The sequence below is a fragment of the Trichogramma pretiosum genome, unplaced genomic scaffold, assembly GCF_000599845.2.
Source record: "Trichogramma pretiosum strain Unisexual culture from Peru unplaced genomic scaffold, Tpre_2.0 scaffold155, whole genome shotgun sequence".
Taxonomy (NCBI): domain Eukaryota; kingdom Metazoa; phylum Arthropoda; class Insecta; order Hymenoptera; family Trichogrammatidae; genus Trichogramma; species Trichogramma pretiosum.
The window spans coordinates 91,774-111,727 of NW_019640825.1; the positions used below are offsets into that span (position 1 = coordinate 91,774).

At 35.4% G+C, this 19,954-nt stretch overlaps 3 protein-coding genes across 3 annotated transcripts; 1 reads left to right on the plus strand and 2 right to left on the minus strand.

Moving 5' to 3' along the window:
• The first annotated feature begins 496 nt into the window (after positions 1-496).
• LOC111694588 (zinc finger protein 84-like) lies at positions 497-9,519 on the plus strand. The gene is made up of 3 exons (XM_023463293.1): positions 497-617; positions 1,872-2,660; positions 9,241-9,519. Exons 1-3 carry the CDS (start codon positions 497-499, stop codon positions 9,264-9,266), a joined length of 936 nt encoding a protein of 311 aa, XP_023319061.1. The 3' UTR covers positions 9,267-9,519.
• A 4,625-nt stretch (positions 9,520-14,144) lies between these two features.
• LOC106652683 (peroxisomal biogenesis factor 3) lies at positions 14,145-15,221 on the minus strand. The gene has a single exon (XM_014371778.1). It carries the CDS (start codon positions 15,219-15,221, stop codon positions 14,145-14,147), a length of 1,077 nt encoding a protein of 358 aa, XP_014227264.1.
• A 9-nt stretch (positions 15,222-15,230) lies between these two features.
• LOC106652749 (golgin-84) lies at positions 15,231-19,613 on the minus strand. The gene is made up of 9 exons (XM_014371879.2): positions 19,231-19,613; positions 17,923-19,144; positions 17,578-17,831; positions 17,145-17,505; positions 16,872-17,076; positions 16,547-16,786; positions 16,261-16,482; positions 15,451-16,180; positions 15,231-15,325 (listed from the first exon to the last, which is right to left on the minus strand). Exons 2-8 carry the CDS (start codon positions 18,138-18,140, stop codon positions 16,121-16,123), a joined length of 1,560 nt encoding a protein of 519 aa, XP_014227365.1. The 5' UTR covers positions 18,141-19,144; positions 19,231-19,613; the 3' UTR covers positions 15,231-15,325; positions 15,451-16,120.
• Positions 19,614-19,954: the final 341 nt, after the last annotated feature.

The window sequence follows — 19,954 nt, forward strand, 5'->3', positions numbered from 1 at the left end:
ATTTTGGCACGAGTTTTCTGAAAAATTGTGAAGAATTTCGGTTTTCTAGGTGCATTAACCATCATAAAAAAAATTTAAGGATGATTTTTGAAAACTTTTCAAATGTTTATCTTTTTCCGGACTAATTGAAAGAGTTGAAATAGGTCGTTTAGAGAAAAATGCGTTCAAAGTTTCGTTTTGTACACATCAAGCAAACTAGACGTTTCGCGTAATCAGCCATAACTTTTTTTACTTTATTCTTGATCATTTTAAATATTGTAAGAACAATGTTTACACAGATGAGCCAGTACCTCAATCGTAATCAATATGATTATGAACGATTTCGACATCGTCCCTCGACACACTGATCGTGTTTACAGTGAAAATAAATTCGTTTGTGTGTTATATTTCCCAAACATCACACCCGTGCAACAAAGTCATATCGAAAGATAAATTTTATTCATTAAATTTTCGTGGTACTAAATAGAAAGATCCATCGTTTATTTTAGGCACCAAAATGAATAAAAGAGAGAAGGAATCCGGGTTAAATGGTGATATTTGTGAAGAATCATTTGCACAAGAGAACAGCATGAAATCACACCGAAACAAAGTTCAGAATAATCGCAAAGATTTCGCATGTGACAAATGCGAGAAGAAATTTGAACGAAAATCGAAACTAATAAGACATCAAAAGACAGTCCACGAAGGTCGAAAAGATTTCGCATGTGACAAGTGCGAGAAAAAATTTGTACATAAATCGGATTTGTTGAAGCACCAAAGAACAGTACACGAAGGTCGGAAGGATTTTGCATGTGACAGGTGCGAGAAGAAATATGGAGAAAAATCGATATTGATCAGACATCAAAAAATAGTCCATGAAGGTCGTAAAGATTTCGCATGCGATAAGTGCGAGCAGAAATTTACACAAAAACCGAGTTTGTTCTTACACCAAAGGACAGTCCACGAAGGTCGCAAAGATTTTGCTTGTGATAAGTGCGAGAAGAAATTTGGAGAAAAATCGATATTGATCAGACACCAAAAAACAGTCCATGAAGGTCGTAAAGATTTCGCATGCGACAATTGTGAAAAAAAATTTGGATATAAACAGGCTTTGTTTGTCCATCAAAAGACAATACACGAAGGTCGCAAAGATTTTACTTGTGATAAGTGCGAGAAGAAATTTGGACAAAAATCGACATTGATTGAACATCAAAAGACGCTGCATGAAGGTCTCAAAGATTACGGATGCGACAAGTGCGAAAAGAAATTTGGACAAAAATCGAAACTAATAAGACATCAAAAGACAGTGCACGAAGGTCGTAAAGATTTCGCATGCGACAAATGTGAGAAGAAATTTGGAGAAAAATCGGAATTGATCAAACACCAAAAAACAGTCCATGAAGGTCGTAAAGATTACGTATGCGAGAAATGCGAACAAAAATTTGGCCAAAAATCGAATTTGATCATTCATCAAAAGTTAGTCCACGAGGGTCGAAAAGATTACGCGTGCGACAAATGTGAGAAGAAATTTGGAGAAAAATCGAAATTGATCAGACACCAAAAAATAGTCCATGAAGGTCGTAAAGATTACGCATGTGACAAATGCCAGAAAAAATTTGGACTAAAATGTAATTTGATCAACCACCTAAAGATAGTACACGACGGTCGAAAAGATTACACGTGCGACAAATGTGAGAAGAAATTTGGAGAAAAATCGGAATTGATCAAACACCAAAAAACAGTCCATGAAGGTCGTAAAGATTACGCATGTAACAAATGCCAGAAAAAATTTGGACTAAAATGTAATTTGATCAACCACCTAAAGATAGTACACGACGGTCGAAAAGATTACACGTGCGACAAATGCGAGAAAAAATTTGGAACGAAATCAGTTTTGTCGAGGCACCAAAGGACAGTCCACGAAAGTCGCAAAGATTTTGCATGCGACCTGTGCGAGAAGAAATTTACGCGAAACCCGAATTTACTCACCCACCTAAAGACGGTGCATGGAGGTCGGAAAGATTACGCGTATGACAGGTGCAAGAAAAAATTTGGATTCGAGAGTAATTTACTCACGCATCAAAAGATAATTCATGAAGGTCAAAAAGAATTTGTATGCGACAAAAGTTCAAAGCACCAAAGTTTAGTCCAGGAAGGTCGCAGAGATTTGACATGTGAAACTTGCAAGAAGAAATTTGAATTAAAATCAAAATTGATGAGACATCAAAAGACAGTTCATGCTGTTCGCGAATGTTATCAATGCGACACGTGCGAAAAGAAATTTGGACGCAGGTCGAGCTTGATCTCGCACCTCAAGACACACGAAGCTGTAAAAGAAAGTCGCAAAGATTACGCAAGCGAAATAAGTGAGCCAAAGATCGATGAACCAAGAAATTTAATCAACCACCAAACGACACTCAATGAAGTTCGCATAGATTTGGCATGCGATAAAAACGAAGAAAAGTTTGGAGATCAACGGAATTTGGTTAAACAACAAATAATAGTTCACGAAGGTGTCGAAGATTATGCGCGCAGCATCGAGAGCAAAAAGAGATCCAGGCCACCACCGAATTCGACTAGAAAAAGAAAAAAAGGCAAGAAAATTCTTAAAGACAATATATCTGACAGGTGCCATAATTGTTTGGTTTGCCGATATCAACGATCATTGTCAAATAAAAAAACTAAAGCAAAGACAAAAAGGAAGTGAAGAAATTTCTCCTCTTTATTGGTCCTAGGCATGCACAGTTGCATACAATATCATGTAAGATGATAATTATTTTTCCATAAATAATTTAATATTATTACGAACGACTCAACATTTTTCAATCATGCGCACTGAATAGTTTTTCATTTAATAACTTGTATTTCACAAATGAACTCATCACTTCTTGCATATTTTTCTCGACAAGTGTAAAAAATAATACTACAAGTTTTTAAAATAAAAATTTAGTCAATATGACTGTGTTTTACCTCCAACTGTATTCTTATCTAACGCCTATGTTTTATGTGCAATGTTGGGGTATTATATTTTTTATAACGGGGAATTCCTTGAATAAGATGCTTGCTTCGATACTAGGAGCATTTTCCGTAGTGATTTAAAATGCCCAAAGACGTATGAAAATTTCAATAAAAATCCAAGGACCTCATGTGTAGGTTTATTTAAAAAATTATGAATATTCGTATTTTTTCCATTTCTACAGATGTATCAGTAATCTACTTCTTTCTGTATTTAGTCTAGTGGAAATGAATAATTCAGTAAAAATAATTAGATATTGCTTTCAAGTCGGATGCCTCGTTAGGAAAGATATTGAAAATCACTTTCATGTACGCTTGTCAACATAAAAATTTTTGGTCGATTGGCAGATCATTAGCGATCCTTTTGGTACTGATTGCGATTTTTCAATACTACAATGGACAAAGGAGCGCAAAATTCCTCGACGAACTGACGATTATATTATATGGGTCAAAATAATACTTTTTTACAAAACCGTGCGCACGTATATCACCGATCTTGACGCGCTTTTGGTATGTTATAGTACATGGTAAAAAGGTCTCAAAAAAAAATTTTAGACCCCCTCCCCCCTCCTACCCCCCACTTCCGGTATAAACGTCCATTTTCGATCTATATTTTTTCTGAGGACATGAAGCAAGTAAAAAATCTGAAAAAATTCATAAAAATACTTTTCCACAATCCAAACAACCTTGAATTTTTTCAGATTTTTTGAGTGCTTCAGGCCTTCAGAAAAAATTATTGAAAATTTCAAAAATCGAGATACGGCGGTATGAGCCGATGTAGTACTCGGAAATTTTTTCAGTTATTTTTCGCATTAAAAAACATAACCTCAATTTTTTTCAGATTTTTTCAGATTACCTAACGCACCTTTTGAAGCCAAAAACCGATTTTTTTGACGAAAATAATTTTTTTAGGACAGTACGGAGCCTCGAAAAATCTGAAAAAAATTTTTTCTTGTTTTTTTCATCAAAATACGTAATCTCAAATTTTTTCAGATTTTTTAATTGAAGGCGATAGCTTCTAGGGCCGAAAAATGCTATTTTTAACAAAAAATGGTTCCTAGAACCCGATGGTTCCGGTGAAAAAATTTGAAAATATTTTTTTTGAATTCCTTGTCAAATTTTAATAAATTTTGACCGTTTCAAAAGTTCGATTGAAGCTTCCTAGCTCATTTTAGAGCATCAAACGAGTTTTATCATTCCTTAATGTCTTCAGAAACGTCTTCAGATATTTTGCACTAATCTTTGTCCTGCTCTAAAATGAGCTAGGAAGCTTCAATCGAACTTTTGAAACGGTCAAAATTTATTAAAATTTGACAAGGAATTCAAAAAAAATATTTTCAAATTTTTTCACCGGAACCATCGGGTTCTAGGAACCATTTTTTGTTAAAAATAGCATTTTTCGGCCCTAGAAGCTATCGCCTTCAATTAAAAAATCTGAAAAAATTTGAGATTACGTATTTTGATGAAAAAAACAAGAAAAAATTTTTTTCAGATTTTTCGAGGCTCCGTACTGTCCTAAAAAAATTATTTTCGTCAAAAAAATCGGTTTTTGGCTTCAAAAGGTGCGTTAGGTAATCTGAAAAAATCTGAAAAAAATTGAGGTTATGTTTTTTAATGCGAAAAATAACTGAAAAAATTTCCGAGTACTACATCGGCTCATACCGCCGTATCTCGATTTTTGAAATTTTCAATGATTTTATCTGAAGGCCTGAAGCACTCAAAAAATCTGAAAAAATTCAAGGTTGTTTGGATTGTGGAAAAGTATTTTTATGAATTTTTTCAGATTTTTTACTTGCTTCATGTCCTCAGAAAAAATATAGATCGAAAATGGACGTTTATACCGGAAGTGGGGGGTAGGAGGGGGGAGGGGGTCTAAAAATTTTTTTTTGGGACCTTTTTACCATGTACTATAACATACCAAAAGCGCGTCAAGATCGGTGATATACGTGCGCACGGTTTTGTAAAAAAGTATTATTTTGACCCATATATAGAGTTAATGTACCTATAAATACAGGGATTTCAATGAAAGAAGAACAAAGTTTTTGCTATCTATATACGATAATTACATAATTTTTTCTTAACAGCTTGACTTTTTGCCGTAGCTCATAGATATCTTAGAAAATATATCATCACAAGAAAATCGATGCAAATTGTAAAAAAATTTATTTTCAATTTTTTTATTATAAACACGAGTTCGTAAAAAAAATTGGTGATTTTTTTGACAATTATACACAAAATAAATGATTTTATTATCGTCAATATTATTATATAGTAACATATTGAGATATACTAAAAATATTTAATAAAAAACATTTGATTATTAAATAATTTTGTTTTGCAGTCCTGTCCGTTTTACTCCTTGCGTCCTTTTTTTATTGTTACTTTTAATTTTATGTTGAGGTATTGGGTTGCTAGCAAAATCTAAGCTAACTATTTTCAATTGATTTGAATAATATAAAAAATCTGAAACCATCGATAACATCAGTCATTCAAAAATGCTACAAATATTTTTACAGCCCTCACGAGCTATGACCCGTGGCTGCCAAGCAAATACGATATAAATCTTCGCTGTTCAGCTGCTCGATGATCGTGTCACAGCAGAGAATCGGCAATCGGTATCCAATCAGCTCCCAGAAACTATCCAGTGCCCAACTCCGGAAAAATCCTCTCGATAGTTTCTCGCACAGATGCGCAACGCAAAGCTCGTTGTGCTTTTTAGGGAGATTGAGTGACTTCTTCGGGCTCGCGAACTTTTAATAGTCCGCGTACGTAACTACTTTTTTTGCCTCTGCGGGTCGCGATCGAATCAAGTCGCGCAGCGACGATCTCGAATTGATCATTACTCTTTTCGCCTTCTTTGCGAACTCCTTGTCGCGGTACCGCAATGCTCGGCGCGACGCGAACGTCCATCGAGCTCCGCCGACCTCGCGAACAGTCGGTGCTTATCGAAGAATTTCATTATCGCCAGGGCGTCCCATCGGTCCAGTTGGTAGTCTACTTTTTCGAGACGTTTGACGACGGCCAAAACGCCGGATGCTAATCTTAGTTTACCCTCATTATTGTAGCACGATTTATAATCATGATAAACAATACGTCGGGAACCAGAGAAGCGAAATGAATTATCTATATTTTTCAAGATTACATTGGCCACATGGTGCAGGAGACTCGGTATAATACATAAGTGTAGCGGTTCCCGGCTCTTCTTATCTTGGTCGACGACCAGCATTGACTCACACTTGTCACGGAGGACCAAGAAAAACGATTCCGCCAAGCTATCGGCGTCCTCTTCTACGTCGACGACTATGGTCAGAGGTGCAAACAATATCTCTTGTTTGAAATTCGAATGATCGGGAAGAACGGGCATGGATATGGCAATGTTCTCTCTTGTTCAAAATCCAAACCGTCAGATATATCGTACGTAATATGCTGGGGTGATATTCTTCGCTCTTGTTCGAAACTCAAATTAACGTTTTCTTGAAAGTTCACCGTGTCTACTGAGTTGGGATGGCCATTGCAAAAATCCATATCCATGTCTTCGGAATCGGACGTTGAAATTATTTTTGCGTAATCACTACGCAAAACACTTACAGTTGACAACTCACTCTAAATAAATTAGTGGAGGGCACTTGCACAAAAAGTTGATTTGTTCGTTAATTGATTTTCACTTACTTTATTTGCACACCAATAAAAAAAGAGTTAGACACGTAAATAATAACACAGCAGTTTTATTTATGCACTGTTGTTATGCATTGACACAAAAAAAGTAAATCGTAGGTACAACTGTCACTTAACTCACGATTTTGGTAATGCTTAAATATAGTACAGCAGTTTAAAACGATAAAATAACTCTCGTTCGCATACGAGGCTGAGAGAGTAACTCCCAGCGAAATCGCGCGCGGCTATAAAAATTCAAAACTGTTCACTAGACCCAATCTAATTCTGTCCGGTCCGAAGAGTAGTGGAACGTGTATGTATAAGCATGGGAATTCTAGCGTTCCAGTGGACAGACGCGCGAATATACAAAGTCGCAGATTCGAACATTTACAATTTGAAACACTTGTTATAACTTGCTCATGCGATCAATACAATAATCTAAAAAAAAATTAAAAAAATAAAAAATTGATAATACTGTTTGACAAGTGTCATTCAAACTGTTAATAACACAAAATCTTTTTATTCAATATAAGAACGAATGTGTAATTTACGGGAATATTTAAAGCTTAGGATATTTGGCACCGTGAAGTGTTAGGTGTATAAGGGTCGAGAAAATCTTAAAAATTCTACTTTGTTAAAATTGTTACAATATTAGTCATGAAACATATTCATAATTTTAAGAACGAAAGTTTTTGAAGTACTTTATGAGACTGAACAAAGTCCCCGAAAGGATCGACACCAACTTAAAACTTTGAATAGTTTTAAATAATGTAAGTATAATGTCTAAGCAGATAAATCGGTACCTCAATCGTAAACAATATGATTTTAAACGATTTCGACATCGTCCGTCGACACACTGATCGTGTTTACAGTGAAAATAAATTAGTTTGAATGTTATATTTCCATAACATCACACCCGTGAAACGAAGTCACACCGAAAGATAAATTTTATTCATTAAATTTTCGTGGCACTAAATAGAAAGATCCATTGTTTATTTTAAGCACCAAAGTGGATAGGGAAGAAGGAACCCGGAATCGATGGTGATATTTGAGAAGAGTCATTTGCACAAGAAAACAACATGAAATTAGACCGAAACAAAGTTCAGAATAATCGCAAAGATTTCGCATGTGACAAATGCGAGAAGAAATTTGGACGAAAATCGAAACTAATAAGACATCAAAAGACAGTACATGATGGTCGAAAAGATTTCGCATGTGACAAGTGCGAGAAAAAATTTGGAGAAAAATCGATATTGATCAGACATCAAAAGACAGTCCATGAAGGTCACAGAGATTACGCATGTGATAGGTGCGAAAAGAAATTTGGAATCAAATCCGATTTGATCAGACACCAAAAAACAGTCCATGAAGGTCGTAAAGATTTCGCATGCGATAAGTGCGAGCAGAAATTTGCACAAAAACGGAATTTGTTCTTACACCAAAGGACAGTCCACGAAGGTCGCAAAGATTTTACTTGTGATAAGTGCGAGAAGAAATTTGGAGAAAAATCGATATTGATCAGACACCAAAAAACAGTCCATGAAGGTCGTAAAGATTTCGTATGCGACAAATGTGAGAAGAAATTTGGAGAAAAATCGAATTTGATCAACCACCTAAAGATAGTCCACGAAAGTCGCAGAGATTACGCATGCGACAAATGCGAGAAAAAATTTGGACAAAAATCGAAACTAATAAGACATCAAAAGACAGTACATGAGGGTCGCAAAAATTACATATGTGACACATGCGAGAAGAAATTTGGAGATAAATCGAATTTGATCAGACACCAAAAAACAGTCCATGAAGGTCGAAAAGACTTTGTATGCGACAAATGTAAGAAAAAATTTGGACAAAAATTGGATTTGTTAAATCACCGAAGGACAGTACACGAAGGTCAGAAAGACTTTGCATGTGAACAGTGTACAAAGAAGTTTGGAAAAAAATTCTCTTTGCTCATTCATCAAAAAACAGTACACGAAGGTCGCCAAGATTTCGCATGCGACGAATGCGAGAAGAAATTTGGACTGAAGTGGAATTTGATAAGACACCAAAGTTTAGTCCACGAAGGTAGCAGAGATTTGACTTGTGAAATTTGCGAGAAAAAATTTGGATCAAAATCAAAATTGATGCGACATCAAAAGACAGTTCACGCTGTTCGCAAATATTATCAATGCAACAAGTGCGAAAAGAAATTTGGACGCAGGTCGAGCTTGATCTCGCACCTCAAGACACACGAAGCTGTAAACGAAAGTCGCAAAGATTACGCAAGCGAAATAAGTGAGCCAAAGATCGATGAACCAAGAAATGTAATCAACCGCCAAACGACACTCAATGAAGTTCGCATAGATTTGGCATGCGACAAAAACGAAGAAAAATTTGGAGATCAACGGAATTTGGTTAAACAACAAATAATAGTTCACGAAGGCGGTAAAGATTATGCGCGCAGCATCGAGAGCAAAAAGAGATCTAGGCCCTCATCGAATTCGACTAAAAAAAGAAAAAAAGGCAAGAAAATTCTTAAAGACAAAATATTTGACAGGTGCCATAATTGTTTGGTTTGCCGATATCAACGATCATTGTCAAATAAAAAAACTAAAGCAAAGGCAAAAAGGAAGTAAAGAAATTTCTCGCGCGTCTTCTTTATGAATTGCAGGCATGTGCAGTTGCATATAATATCATGTAAGATGATAATCAATTTTTCGAAGCATAAATAATTTGTATTTTTACGACTGACTCAAAATTTTTTCAATTACATGCACCGATTAGCTTTATAGTAAATAAAGTTTATTTGACTAAAGAATTAATTTTTGATAAAAATATTGTTTGCAACGTTTACTGTTGTTTATACCCACATATACACTAGTACTTTAAGGAACGTAAAATTACCAACACGCAATACTACGAATGCAATAATTTTTATAAATTTGTCCATTACTTGTAAATTGAATTCTATTTTGTGCTAGCTTCTTTTTCTTATTGCAAAAAAAAAAATTAATTGAAAAAATTAGATAATACAAATGAATTGCAGAAAAAACATAGACGTGACTGAGGTCGCTGTTATGCGAACTTTCAGGGCTCACATCTTGCCGTTTTGAAATTGTTCGCATTCGAGTCTAATAAACATTGTCACGATAATTTCTTTATTTTTTTGTTGTTTTATTTTTACGTTTCATTTATGAAAAACCACTGCCAATATAATGACAAAGAGCTTCCTCATAAAAGAATTATCGCTCGTGCTTTTATTTGTAAATACATGTATATATTAATAATATACTAATTTTTGCTGTTCTTATTTAAAATTCACTACTCACATATTCCAAAAACTATTTAAACTGTGTGAAAGTTTATAATTTGATTTTTGAGAATGAAACATTTACATTTTTACGATGTAACCCTTCCCATTGATGAGGTTTTTAAAGATTCAATTTTGCGTTGTTTTTTAATTCTATGGTATGGGGCTTTAATTTTTGGTGATGTTTTGAAAATCCCTACTCACATATTTCAACCACTTAAACTACTTGAACTTTGGAAAAATTTTAAAAAAATTGGAAAAGTGAAATAAAGTAACATTTTTATTTTCACGATATAAAGCGCGATCAATCGCTTTTGGTCTTAAGTTGAAGGTTAACTGTTCGTCTTTCAAAATCTGTGCTCAAAAGCTTCAATGAATCTCAACATCTTTCCAAAAAATTTAAAAAAATTAAAAATCTTAATAACTTACAAAATATTGCACGTATAGAAATTAAACTTTTTTGAGCTACATTCTTAACCCAATCGACAAATAATGAAGTTCATTTCAATAAGATTTACCGTCCTACGTTATCTCCTCCACTCGTTCCCCATACGTATATACATCCACACAGACAGACAGATAGACACACACACATACATACAAATATCAGTAACAAATTTGATCTAGCTTAAAAATATATACTTGACATACATAACACACGAAAATTTACCAAACTCGATTTTATAACCATCACAAAGCTCCTTCTGTGAGGAAGCAAAAGAGTGATGATACTGTTTGGCATGTGGCATTCAAACTGTTGATAACACAAAATCTTTTCATTCAATATAAGAATGAATGTGTAATTTACGTGAAAATCAGAGGCTAAGGCTATTTGTCACCGCTTATAAACGAGCATTTTAATATAACGCTGCAGCTGAAACAAAAAAAAATTAACGATACTTCGGTGTACAATCAATTGGAATATTAGCACGATGATCTTTAAATTCTGGAAAAATTAATTTTGAAGGGAAAACATTTTTTGTATATTTAATATTCGTTGTTAAAATCGACGAAACAGCTGCTTTCGATAGATTTCTCAAAACGCTCGTTCCTCGATATGGAAACTAAAAGTTGCGGGTGAGGTGGGTCCAGAAAATCTGAAAAAAGTTCTAGTTAGTTAGGATTGTCATGAGATTAGTCATAATATATGTTCATTATTTTAAAAACTGAACTACTTTTTTAAGTACATTATGAGACCCTACTTGTAAAAAGTTGCATGGATATCCGCTTGGATTAGCTATCCACAAGGATTAGACATGGATACCACGCAGATCGAACAAAGATTCCGCGTAGATCACATATTAATACCAAGTGGATCGTACTGATAAAAATTCCAAGTCAGTGGTTCTCCAACTCTTTGTCAACGAGGCTTTGTCAGTAAATCGTCGTTGATTTTAACTTTTCTACGTTGATAATTAATTAATCCCCGATGATCAATTGTCAATGTGGAGAAGTTAAAATCAACGGCAATTCACCAACAAAGCCTCACGGGTACTTCGAGAATTTTTTTCAATCTGGTATCTATGTGTAATAGCGGAATCGTTGTCCGATCTGCGTGGTATCCGTGTCTCATACTCATATGGATAGCTAATCCACGTGGATAATCTACGCGGATATCCATGCAAATTTCTTGCAACCAGGACTGAAAAAATGACCTCGAAGGAATTGACACCAAGTTAAAACTTTATTAGTTGTAAATAACGTAAGGATAATGAAGTAAAAACAGATGAATCGGTACATCGATTGTAAACAATATGACTATAAACGATTTCGACATCGTCCCTCGACACACTGATTGTGTTTACAGTGAATATAAATTAGTTTGAATGTTATATTTCCATAACATCACACCCGTGAAACAAAGTCACACCGTAAGATAAATTTTATTCATTAAATTTTCGTGGCACTAAATAGAAAGATCCATCGTTTATTTTAGGCACCAAAATGAATAAAAGTTAGAAGGAATCCGGGTTAGATGGTGATATTTGTGAAGAGTCATTTGCACAAGAAAACAGCATGAAATCACACCGAAACAAAGTTCAGAATAATCGCAAAAATTTCGCATGTGACCAATGCGAGAAGAAATTTGGACAAAAATCGGATTTGTTAAAGCACCAAAGGACAGTACATGAAGGTCGAAAGGATTTCGCATGTGACAGGTGCGAGCAGAAATTCGGGACTCAAAGCAATTTGATAAAACATCAAAAGATAGTCCACGAAGGTCACAAAGATTTTGCCTGTAATGAGTGCGAGAAAAAATTTGGAAAAAAATCGCATTTACTATACCACCAGAAGACAGTTCACGAAGGTCGCAAAGACTACGCATGCGACCAATGTGAGAAGAAATTTGGACAAAAAATAGATTTGTTTCGGCACCAAAAGACAGTACACGAACGTCGCAAAGATTACGCATGCGATAAATGCGATAAGAAATTTGGACAAAAATCGACTTTACTTGTGCACCAAAGGACAGTACATGAAGGTCGAAAGGATTTCGCATGCAACGATTGCGAGAAGAAATTTGGACATAAACAACATTTACTTTTCCATCAAAAGACAGTGCACGAAGGTAGGAAAGATTTCATATGCGATAGGTGCGAGAGAAAATTTACACGTAAATCAGATTTGTTGAGGCACCAAAGTATAGTCCATGAAGGACGAAAAGATTACCCATGTGACAAGTGCGAGCAACAATTTGGACTAAAGTGTAATTTGATAAGACACCAAAGTTTAGTCCACGAAGGTCGCAGAGATTTGACATGTGAAACTTGCAAGAAGAAATTTGAATTAAAATCAAAATTGATGAGACATCAAAAGACAGTTCATGCTGTTCGCAAATATTATCAATGCGACACGTGCGAAAAGAAATTTGGACGCAGGTCGAGCTTGATCTCGCACCTCAAGACACACGAAGCTGTAAACGAAAGTCGCAAAGATTACGCAAGCGAAATAAGTGAGCCAAAGATCGATGAACCAAGAAATTTAATCAACCACCAAACGACACTCAATGAAGTTCGCATAGATTTGGCATGCGATAAAAACGAAGAAAAGTTTGGAGATCAACGGAATTTGGTTAAACAACAAATAATAGTTCACGAAGGCGGCAAAGATTATGCGCGCAGCATCGAGAGCAAAAAGAGATCTAGGCCACCATCGAATTCGACTAGAAAAAGAAAAAAAGGCAAGAAAATTCTTAAAGACAAAATATTTGACAGGTGCCATAATTGTTTGGTTTGCCGATATCAACGATCATTGTCAAATAAAAAAACTAAAGCAAAGGCAAAAAGGAAGTGAAAAAATTTTTCTTCATGAATCGTAAATGATCGTAAATATGTAATGAAATAATTTAGAAAAATACTAGCCGTAAACGTCGTAAAAACAATACGTTAATATTTTATACGTATTTCACACACACACACACACCTATGATTGTAAAAATGAATTAAAGTTTTTTCCGAAATGATTTAATTATAATGCATTACTTGTGTTTACTGAAGCAAAATTAAATTTTTGTCTCTAGTGTTGATACACTTTTAACGTTTATGAGTCAAAAATATCTTTAATAAAAAATATAGAAAACAATTTAAACACAATTAAGAAATAATAATAGTATATGAAGTTTAAAATAATAATAATTATTAAAAGTAAAATGTTGACGATCATGAATTATATGAACAGCATCAGTATAAGCAATGGACCATTTTTGTTCATTCATGTTAGATGCAGCGGCTGTTCTCGAAGATATTGTTAGGCATGGTGGTGCAAAAGTAACATTGATAATTAGGTCCACTCACTGGGAACCAGATGCTCGATGATTTTTCCAATTATATCTATAGTATATAAATATGAAGACTGAGATGAGAATGAATTTTTTTCCATCGGTGACAGATTCCCTGATATATTACATTATAATTGTCAAATCATTGAATTATTGTGCTATTAGCTTTATAATATTTACCTTACAATCAATATTTTTAAAATGAAACCCAGAAAAAATATGTAATCTAAATGAAACAGAATTTTTTTTATTAAAAATTATCTATATTTGAACCTGATTTATGCGAAAAATTATTTGCATTTACAAACTTATTATGAAACACTTAACACCTTTACCTTCAATTAAATAACAAAATTTATCTTATCCTTTATCGGTTGCTACATAGAAATTTATCATTAAACAAAACAAAAATTGTACATACAATAATTAATAACAAAAAGCTTCATAAATATTGGCTCCTAGAGCTTTTAATTCTTCACTGAGTAACAGTCTTTGCAGCCAATCAGATGATAAATCACCTGGCGTAGGATTCTCTGGCACTTGTCCATTTAGTATAGGAATTATTTTGGCTACTGGCATTGACACTGCATTTAAATTTACAAATACATTATCTTGATTCGTAACGTCATTCTCTCCATTGAAGTATTCAGACAATCTGTCTATTAATAAGGCAAAACCACTTCTCAAGTTATTTTGCATTAAATCTTGTACTTCTTGACTTTCCAATAAATCAAGAGTTTGGTCAAGAATTTTACTTAGTGGTTTATTGGAATGATTGTTCATAATAAATTCAGAAGAAATAATGTAAGCAGCAGAATTTTTTACAGGATCTTGTTTTTCTACTGCTGATATTGTAGAAGTTAATGCCCAATAGATGTGCTGTACGTCGCGCAGATGCAATTTGTCAGAAAGTGAATAAGTAGATGTGATTTCTTCAACTCTCATTTGAATGAGTTTGGCAAGCTTCTTCACTCCATCGTCCATCAAATAACTGCACAACGACAAATATTTTTCTCTCATCTCATCGTCTATTCTATCATGATCCTGTACAGAATCCTCTGGAATTTTAGAATCTTTAAGCATATAGCCACCTAATATATTTAATTGTATCCTCAAAGTTATCACAAGCATTGTGTACGAATATATGATGGTAGCAGACTTTGTTATGGCCAGGTTTTTCAAAGTATTCCATGCTGCAATTTTATTCGCAGCTGTTCCCTCTCTCAGTTCGTTCACTATTTTTTCACAATTAAGACACTTAGTAATAGCTGATCTTAAATTAGTAGACAATTTTAACACTGTTTGATCACACGTTCTTTCGGTGCTCTCGAAGTGTTGACGTTTTCGGCTCCTCTCTAGCAGCTCGTTGACTTCCTTCTCCTGCCAATCTCGTAGTTTTCCCCGAGCATAGCGAGCCAATACTATGAGGGTGCCAAAAAACACACCACCGAAAAGAAACTTGCGCCTATGGTTGTAAAAAAAATTTCTCACCCGCCTAAACATGATTCACGGAATCACAATACAACACAGGAGACAAGTACTTTCAAAACGTCACTTTGCTGCTCATCATGACTGCATGTAGTTTTCCAGCGCCGTGTACGAGAAAACTGCAAAAAAAAAGGATTCGATAAAGTACACACAGGATATACAAGAGCTTCGCTGCACGCGAATTCGTGCAACGTTTGAACGCGAAAAAAAATGCAAAGAAAAGCTGAAAATCTCGATGACGAACCTAAGACGAACACTTCGAGTCGACTCGTCGATGCTCGCTATTTTGTTATCATTCATGCAAATCAATTTAAACGATTACGGAGCAAACGCCGCATCAATGCAGATAAGGAGCTTCGAACATACGCATAATAATTTGCGAACTGTTGCGGAGCGCAAACATAACCTGGACAAGCTAGCTGCAGTCTGCAGAACACGAATAGCCTTGACTCTTTGCGCGCGGCAAATTAAAATTCACGCATAAGATACCCGCAAATGGGAGAATCATCATGAATATGCATGAGTTTGAGGTAAAAAGATTGCTTGTTTAATGCGTACTCGAGAGAGAAATGCCATGGTAAAATCTCGACTCTATTTGTTTTAAAAGATCGATATTTGAAATGAGTATTTAACACAAGAGACTTTGTTTGTTGGAGTATTGCAGAAATATGATGAGTTATTTGAGCCATTTGATACACTCCACTCCGTGTACAAATTTTACAAATTATTATTAAAATTATTTTATACCGTAATCATTTAGCTTCAAGCGTGTAAAACGATGCTAGAGTACATTATGAACAAAACATGATTTCTAAAATTATATAATTGATTATCAAAAATTTGCTTTTTACAAAATATAATTTTCTATATAAAAATTCATAAAAATTTATCTATGTATAAATGAATCTCGGATTTTATCGAGCGTCTGGGGACTGAGAAAACAGCAAAAACAGAACCCATAAATTTAAAACCACCTGAAATTAGATAAAACATAGGATTAAAAGCTAGCAAAGTTGAATTCACAATGATGATTAATGATAAATGCTCCACTCACTATGTATAATAATACTAAAATTCTCACTAGAGGATATCTTCTTAGAAAAACTCCTATCCTTATTCCCAGTGAATCTAATGATGTGTAAGCTCTCTTAACACGTCTTGTGACACCAGTGTCAAAAGGACTCTCAACAAGAAAACTGGGCAAAAGAGCTTTGGCATCATCTGTATCGTTCACACTATTGAATGCAGCATTTTTCTTCCAGTTTTGATATTCATGCTACAAATAAACCATGTTTGTCTGTAAAAAACTTTGTAATTTTGAATGATGAATTATTATTTACCTCCAATCTTTCTAATTGTAGCCTGAGAGCATTTCTATCTGTAGTCAAATGTTCTACTTCTTGTTGTTTTAAAACTAGTGTTCTTGTTAAGCTTGAAAGTCTTGCCTCAGCTTCTGCGCTAGGTGAAACAGCTGCTGAGAACTGAGCTCTGAGCCTTGAAATTTCTGCTTCCTGTTTTTGTAGTTTAGCAGAAAATGTAGTCTGACGAAGTGTTAATTCTTCTCTCAACGATCGTGTTTCCTGTAATTTGTATTTACATTTTATAAAGCATTTTATGCACACAATTATAACAGCAGCTCAAATACATTTGATCAATCCCTATTACCTCACTCCTTAGTTTTGCATCTTCTTCTGCATCTAATCTTTTTCTTCTTTCGCTTGCAACTGCTTCTTTAGCCTGAATACTAGCTTCCACTGCTCTTTGTCTAATTTTTTCAGCATTCAAATCAGCATCGATAGCTTCTTGTCTAGCAAGACGCAATTTTTCTCGGACCTGCCGATTTTCTTCTCGTAAAGTTTCACGTTCTTGCCTAAATATAAGAATATTTTAGAAATTTGATACATAATTATTGAGCAAAATTATCAAATAATTTAGTACCTAAGTTGATCTAATTCTACCAATACACTTGTATCATCCATTTCTTGACTAGAACTGGAATTATTACGCAGTTCTAAAATCAATTTATCCCGCTCTTGTAAAGTTTTCATAGCTCTTGCTCTATGTTGATCAAGCTCTGATTCAACAGATTTTAACTCAGATCTGGTTCTCTCTATAATGGCATTTAAATTTGATATTTCTCTTTCTGAGTTCATCTTTTCAGTTGTTAGAGAGTTTACTTTTTCATTGAGAGATTCTATTTCCTTGGCAAACTCTGATTTCAGCTGCTGCTCCTTTTCAGCTACAGCTGAAGCTATTTTAGTGTTCAATGTAAAATTAAAATTAGGATCCAATTCATAATCTGCGAATGAATGAGAAATGATTACATCAAGTACATGGTACATACTTCCAAATTAGCAAAGTTACCACTGACCTACTACGTTGTTTTGACTAATACTGTCAGCGTCAAGCTTATTATAATCTCTAGAAATGTCATTATCGTACGAGTGCTTCTTCTCTTCGTTGACAAAATGTACCGTACTCTGTGGCATGGTGGTTGAATTCTTGGCTTCATCCAGCCACGCGAACGAATCGACCTGTACCTTCATCGACTTATCCCCGTGCGAAGGGGTAGTTGGCGCAGATATAGTTGTTTTGCTGGAGTAAGGCGACTTCAAGTGTGCGAACCTATGGGCATAAAACGTACACCATTCGTGATCTCTCTGATCGAAAATCATAAGAAATCGATCGTAATTACGCATCGGTTATAGGCCTTTACCTATCGCCCGCATCCCTTATGAATTCATTGGCAATCGCCTGATCGGTATCGGAGGGCGGCAGTGATCTAACCTCGACCGAGCAGCTGTCATCGTCGCGGCTGAGAAAGTGCGTCCTGCCGTGGGTGCCGTCGTCCTTCTTCAGCACCGCGGCGGTCGTCTTGTCGATGTTGTTGAGCATCTCCTCGGCCTTGCCGGCCAGATCCGACAGCCAGGCCATGTCCGTGGATTACGATATTCCGGACAACGACGTCAAACGAAATTTGACATTCTATACGTATTTTGGGATCTGTCGTCCCCGACTGACACAGTACTGTGTGCCGTGTGGTGTTGCTGCTACCTGCAGTGCAGCAGCCGTCTGCTCGATAAAGAAGTTTTTACCAGCTGCTGCTGCTGCTGCTGCTGCGCAGACGCGCCATGTTGTGATTCTATTTTTTTCGGGAAAGTCGATTTTGACGTTTTGGCGTGTGTCGCGTGGTGCGCAATAACAACACCACGAGACGCGCAATAATCGCCATCGCAGCCGCGCGTCTCGCTCGAGATTCATAATTTTTCCATGCTCCTTTCGTTTGTTGTTGTTTTTTTTTTTTTTTTTTGCATCGATTTCTCGATTTTTCCTTTGTCGAATTCTCCTGCCATATGGGACGTTCGCTCGCGGGAAAGACGCGCGCGCGGAAAATTATAACTGCGCAATTGCATACATATACGTGTTCTAAGGCACACACACACACACACACACTGGCACAATTTCCGCGCGTTACATTGCGCTGGATTCGGTGTGTGCATGTGTGTGTGTGTGTGTGTGGATACTTTCTAAGCCTTCGACCGTTTGTATATAAACCGAGGCCTGGATTATCGTCGCCGTTACGGGATCGTTTCGGAATTGTGGGATGCGTTTTAATACGCGCACACACGACCGGGAGAAAGAAAGAAAGAAAGATGTGGGTTGCCCCGCTGCTGCTGCTGTCTATACGATGTAGCGGGAAAGCGCCCGAAGTGCAGATTCTTATCGCCGCGCGCAAAGCAGCCATGACTCCACCATCTCCGTATATATTATTACTTACAGTCAGCGTCTCGAGAGAATTTTCGCGTGCATTGGAATATAATCGCGGGGGCTCTCGATAATATAATTAATTAATCAACGTCGTGGCTTTTCACGACGATTGGCAATTGGCTGGAGAGTCGATTTCTTACCCCATATATTATCGTCTTGTCTTGCTGCTCCTGTCAAAAAAAAAAGGATCATAATAGACTGGGAGAAAGGAGAGGAGTAGAGATAATGCAAATAAAGTCGATAGACGATTGTTTACCTTTACAACTGAGTGGACGGTGGCTTGAGATTTTCAGTTAATTTTTTTTTTCTTTCTTTTTTGTTTCTTTCTTTCTTTTGTTGATGTTACTTATTTTTTTCCTTTACTCGTGTTGTTATCATTATCATCATATAGTCATGGTCATGATTATTATTGCCACGTCCACTCCTACTTTTTATTAAAAAATAAATATACACTTTTTTGGTATAACAAAAGATACATGTATGTTGTATATAATCATTATCATAATACGATAATCCTAACAGTTATTCATATAATTTGTACTCAAATAATCAATCAATACTGATTCGAAAAAAAAAAATCATAATAAATAAAACACAAGATTCGAGCGTGCTCCATTATTATAAATTACAATTTTAAAGCTTCTTTTTTCTTCGCGATTCTATATAAATTTTCACACAATCAACGCGATTACAATAATAATATTACGAGTCGCCAAATGCACACACGTTGATTTGTTTTTTTCATACATAAGTAAATTAAAACTTATAATAATCGTAATCGTCGTACAATAGTGTTAATATTTTTTTTGTTTTTCATTTCGCTCGTCGATCACATATACGCGTAATAAGTTCGTATTACAAACGGATACGCTTGGAAAATATCAATACAATGTACAATCACATGATATGTCAATAAAACGTGTATGTAAGTGCGTGTGTGCGATGAAAATAAAAAAAAAAAAAAAAACGTTATGGGATTA

Excerpts from the sequence above, each read along its gene's own strand:
- LOC111694588 (XM_023463293.1), top strand. The coding sequence starts at position 497 with ATGAATAAAAGAGAGAAGGAATCCGGGTTAAATGGTGATATTTGTGAA. Across the intron at positions 618-1,871 it reads TAATCGCAAAGATTTCGCAT|TTTTGTCGAGGCACCAAAGG; the intron begins GTGACAAATGCG and ends GAACGAAATCAG. Across the intron at positions 2,661-9,240 it reads ATCATTGTCAAATAAAAAAA|CTAAAGCAAAGGCAAAAAGG; the intron begins CTAAAGCAAAGA and ends CAAATAAAAAAA.
- LOC106652683 (XM_014371778.1), bottom strand. The coding sequence starts at position 15,221 with ATGTTTAGGCGGGTGAGAAATTTTTTTTACAACCATAGGCGCAAGTTT.
- LOC106652749 (XM_014371879.2), bottom strand. The coding sequence starts at position 18,140 with ATGGCCTGGCTGTCGGATCTGGCCGGCAAGGCCGAGGAGATGCTCAAC. Across the intron at positions 16,483-16,546 it reads TACAATTAGAAAGATTGGAG|CATGAATATCAAAACTGGAA; the intron begins GTAAATAATAAT and ends GTTTATTTGTAG. Across the intron at positions 16,181-16,260 it reads TTTTAGTATTATTATACATA|GTGGTTTTAAATTTATGGGT; the intron begins GTGAGTGGAGCA and ends ATCTAATTTCAG.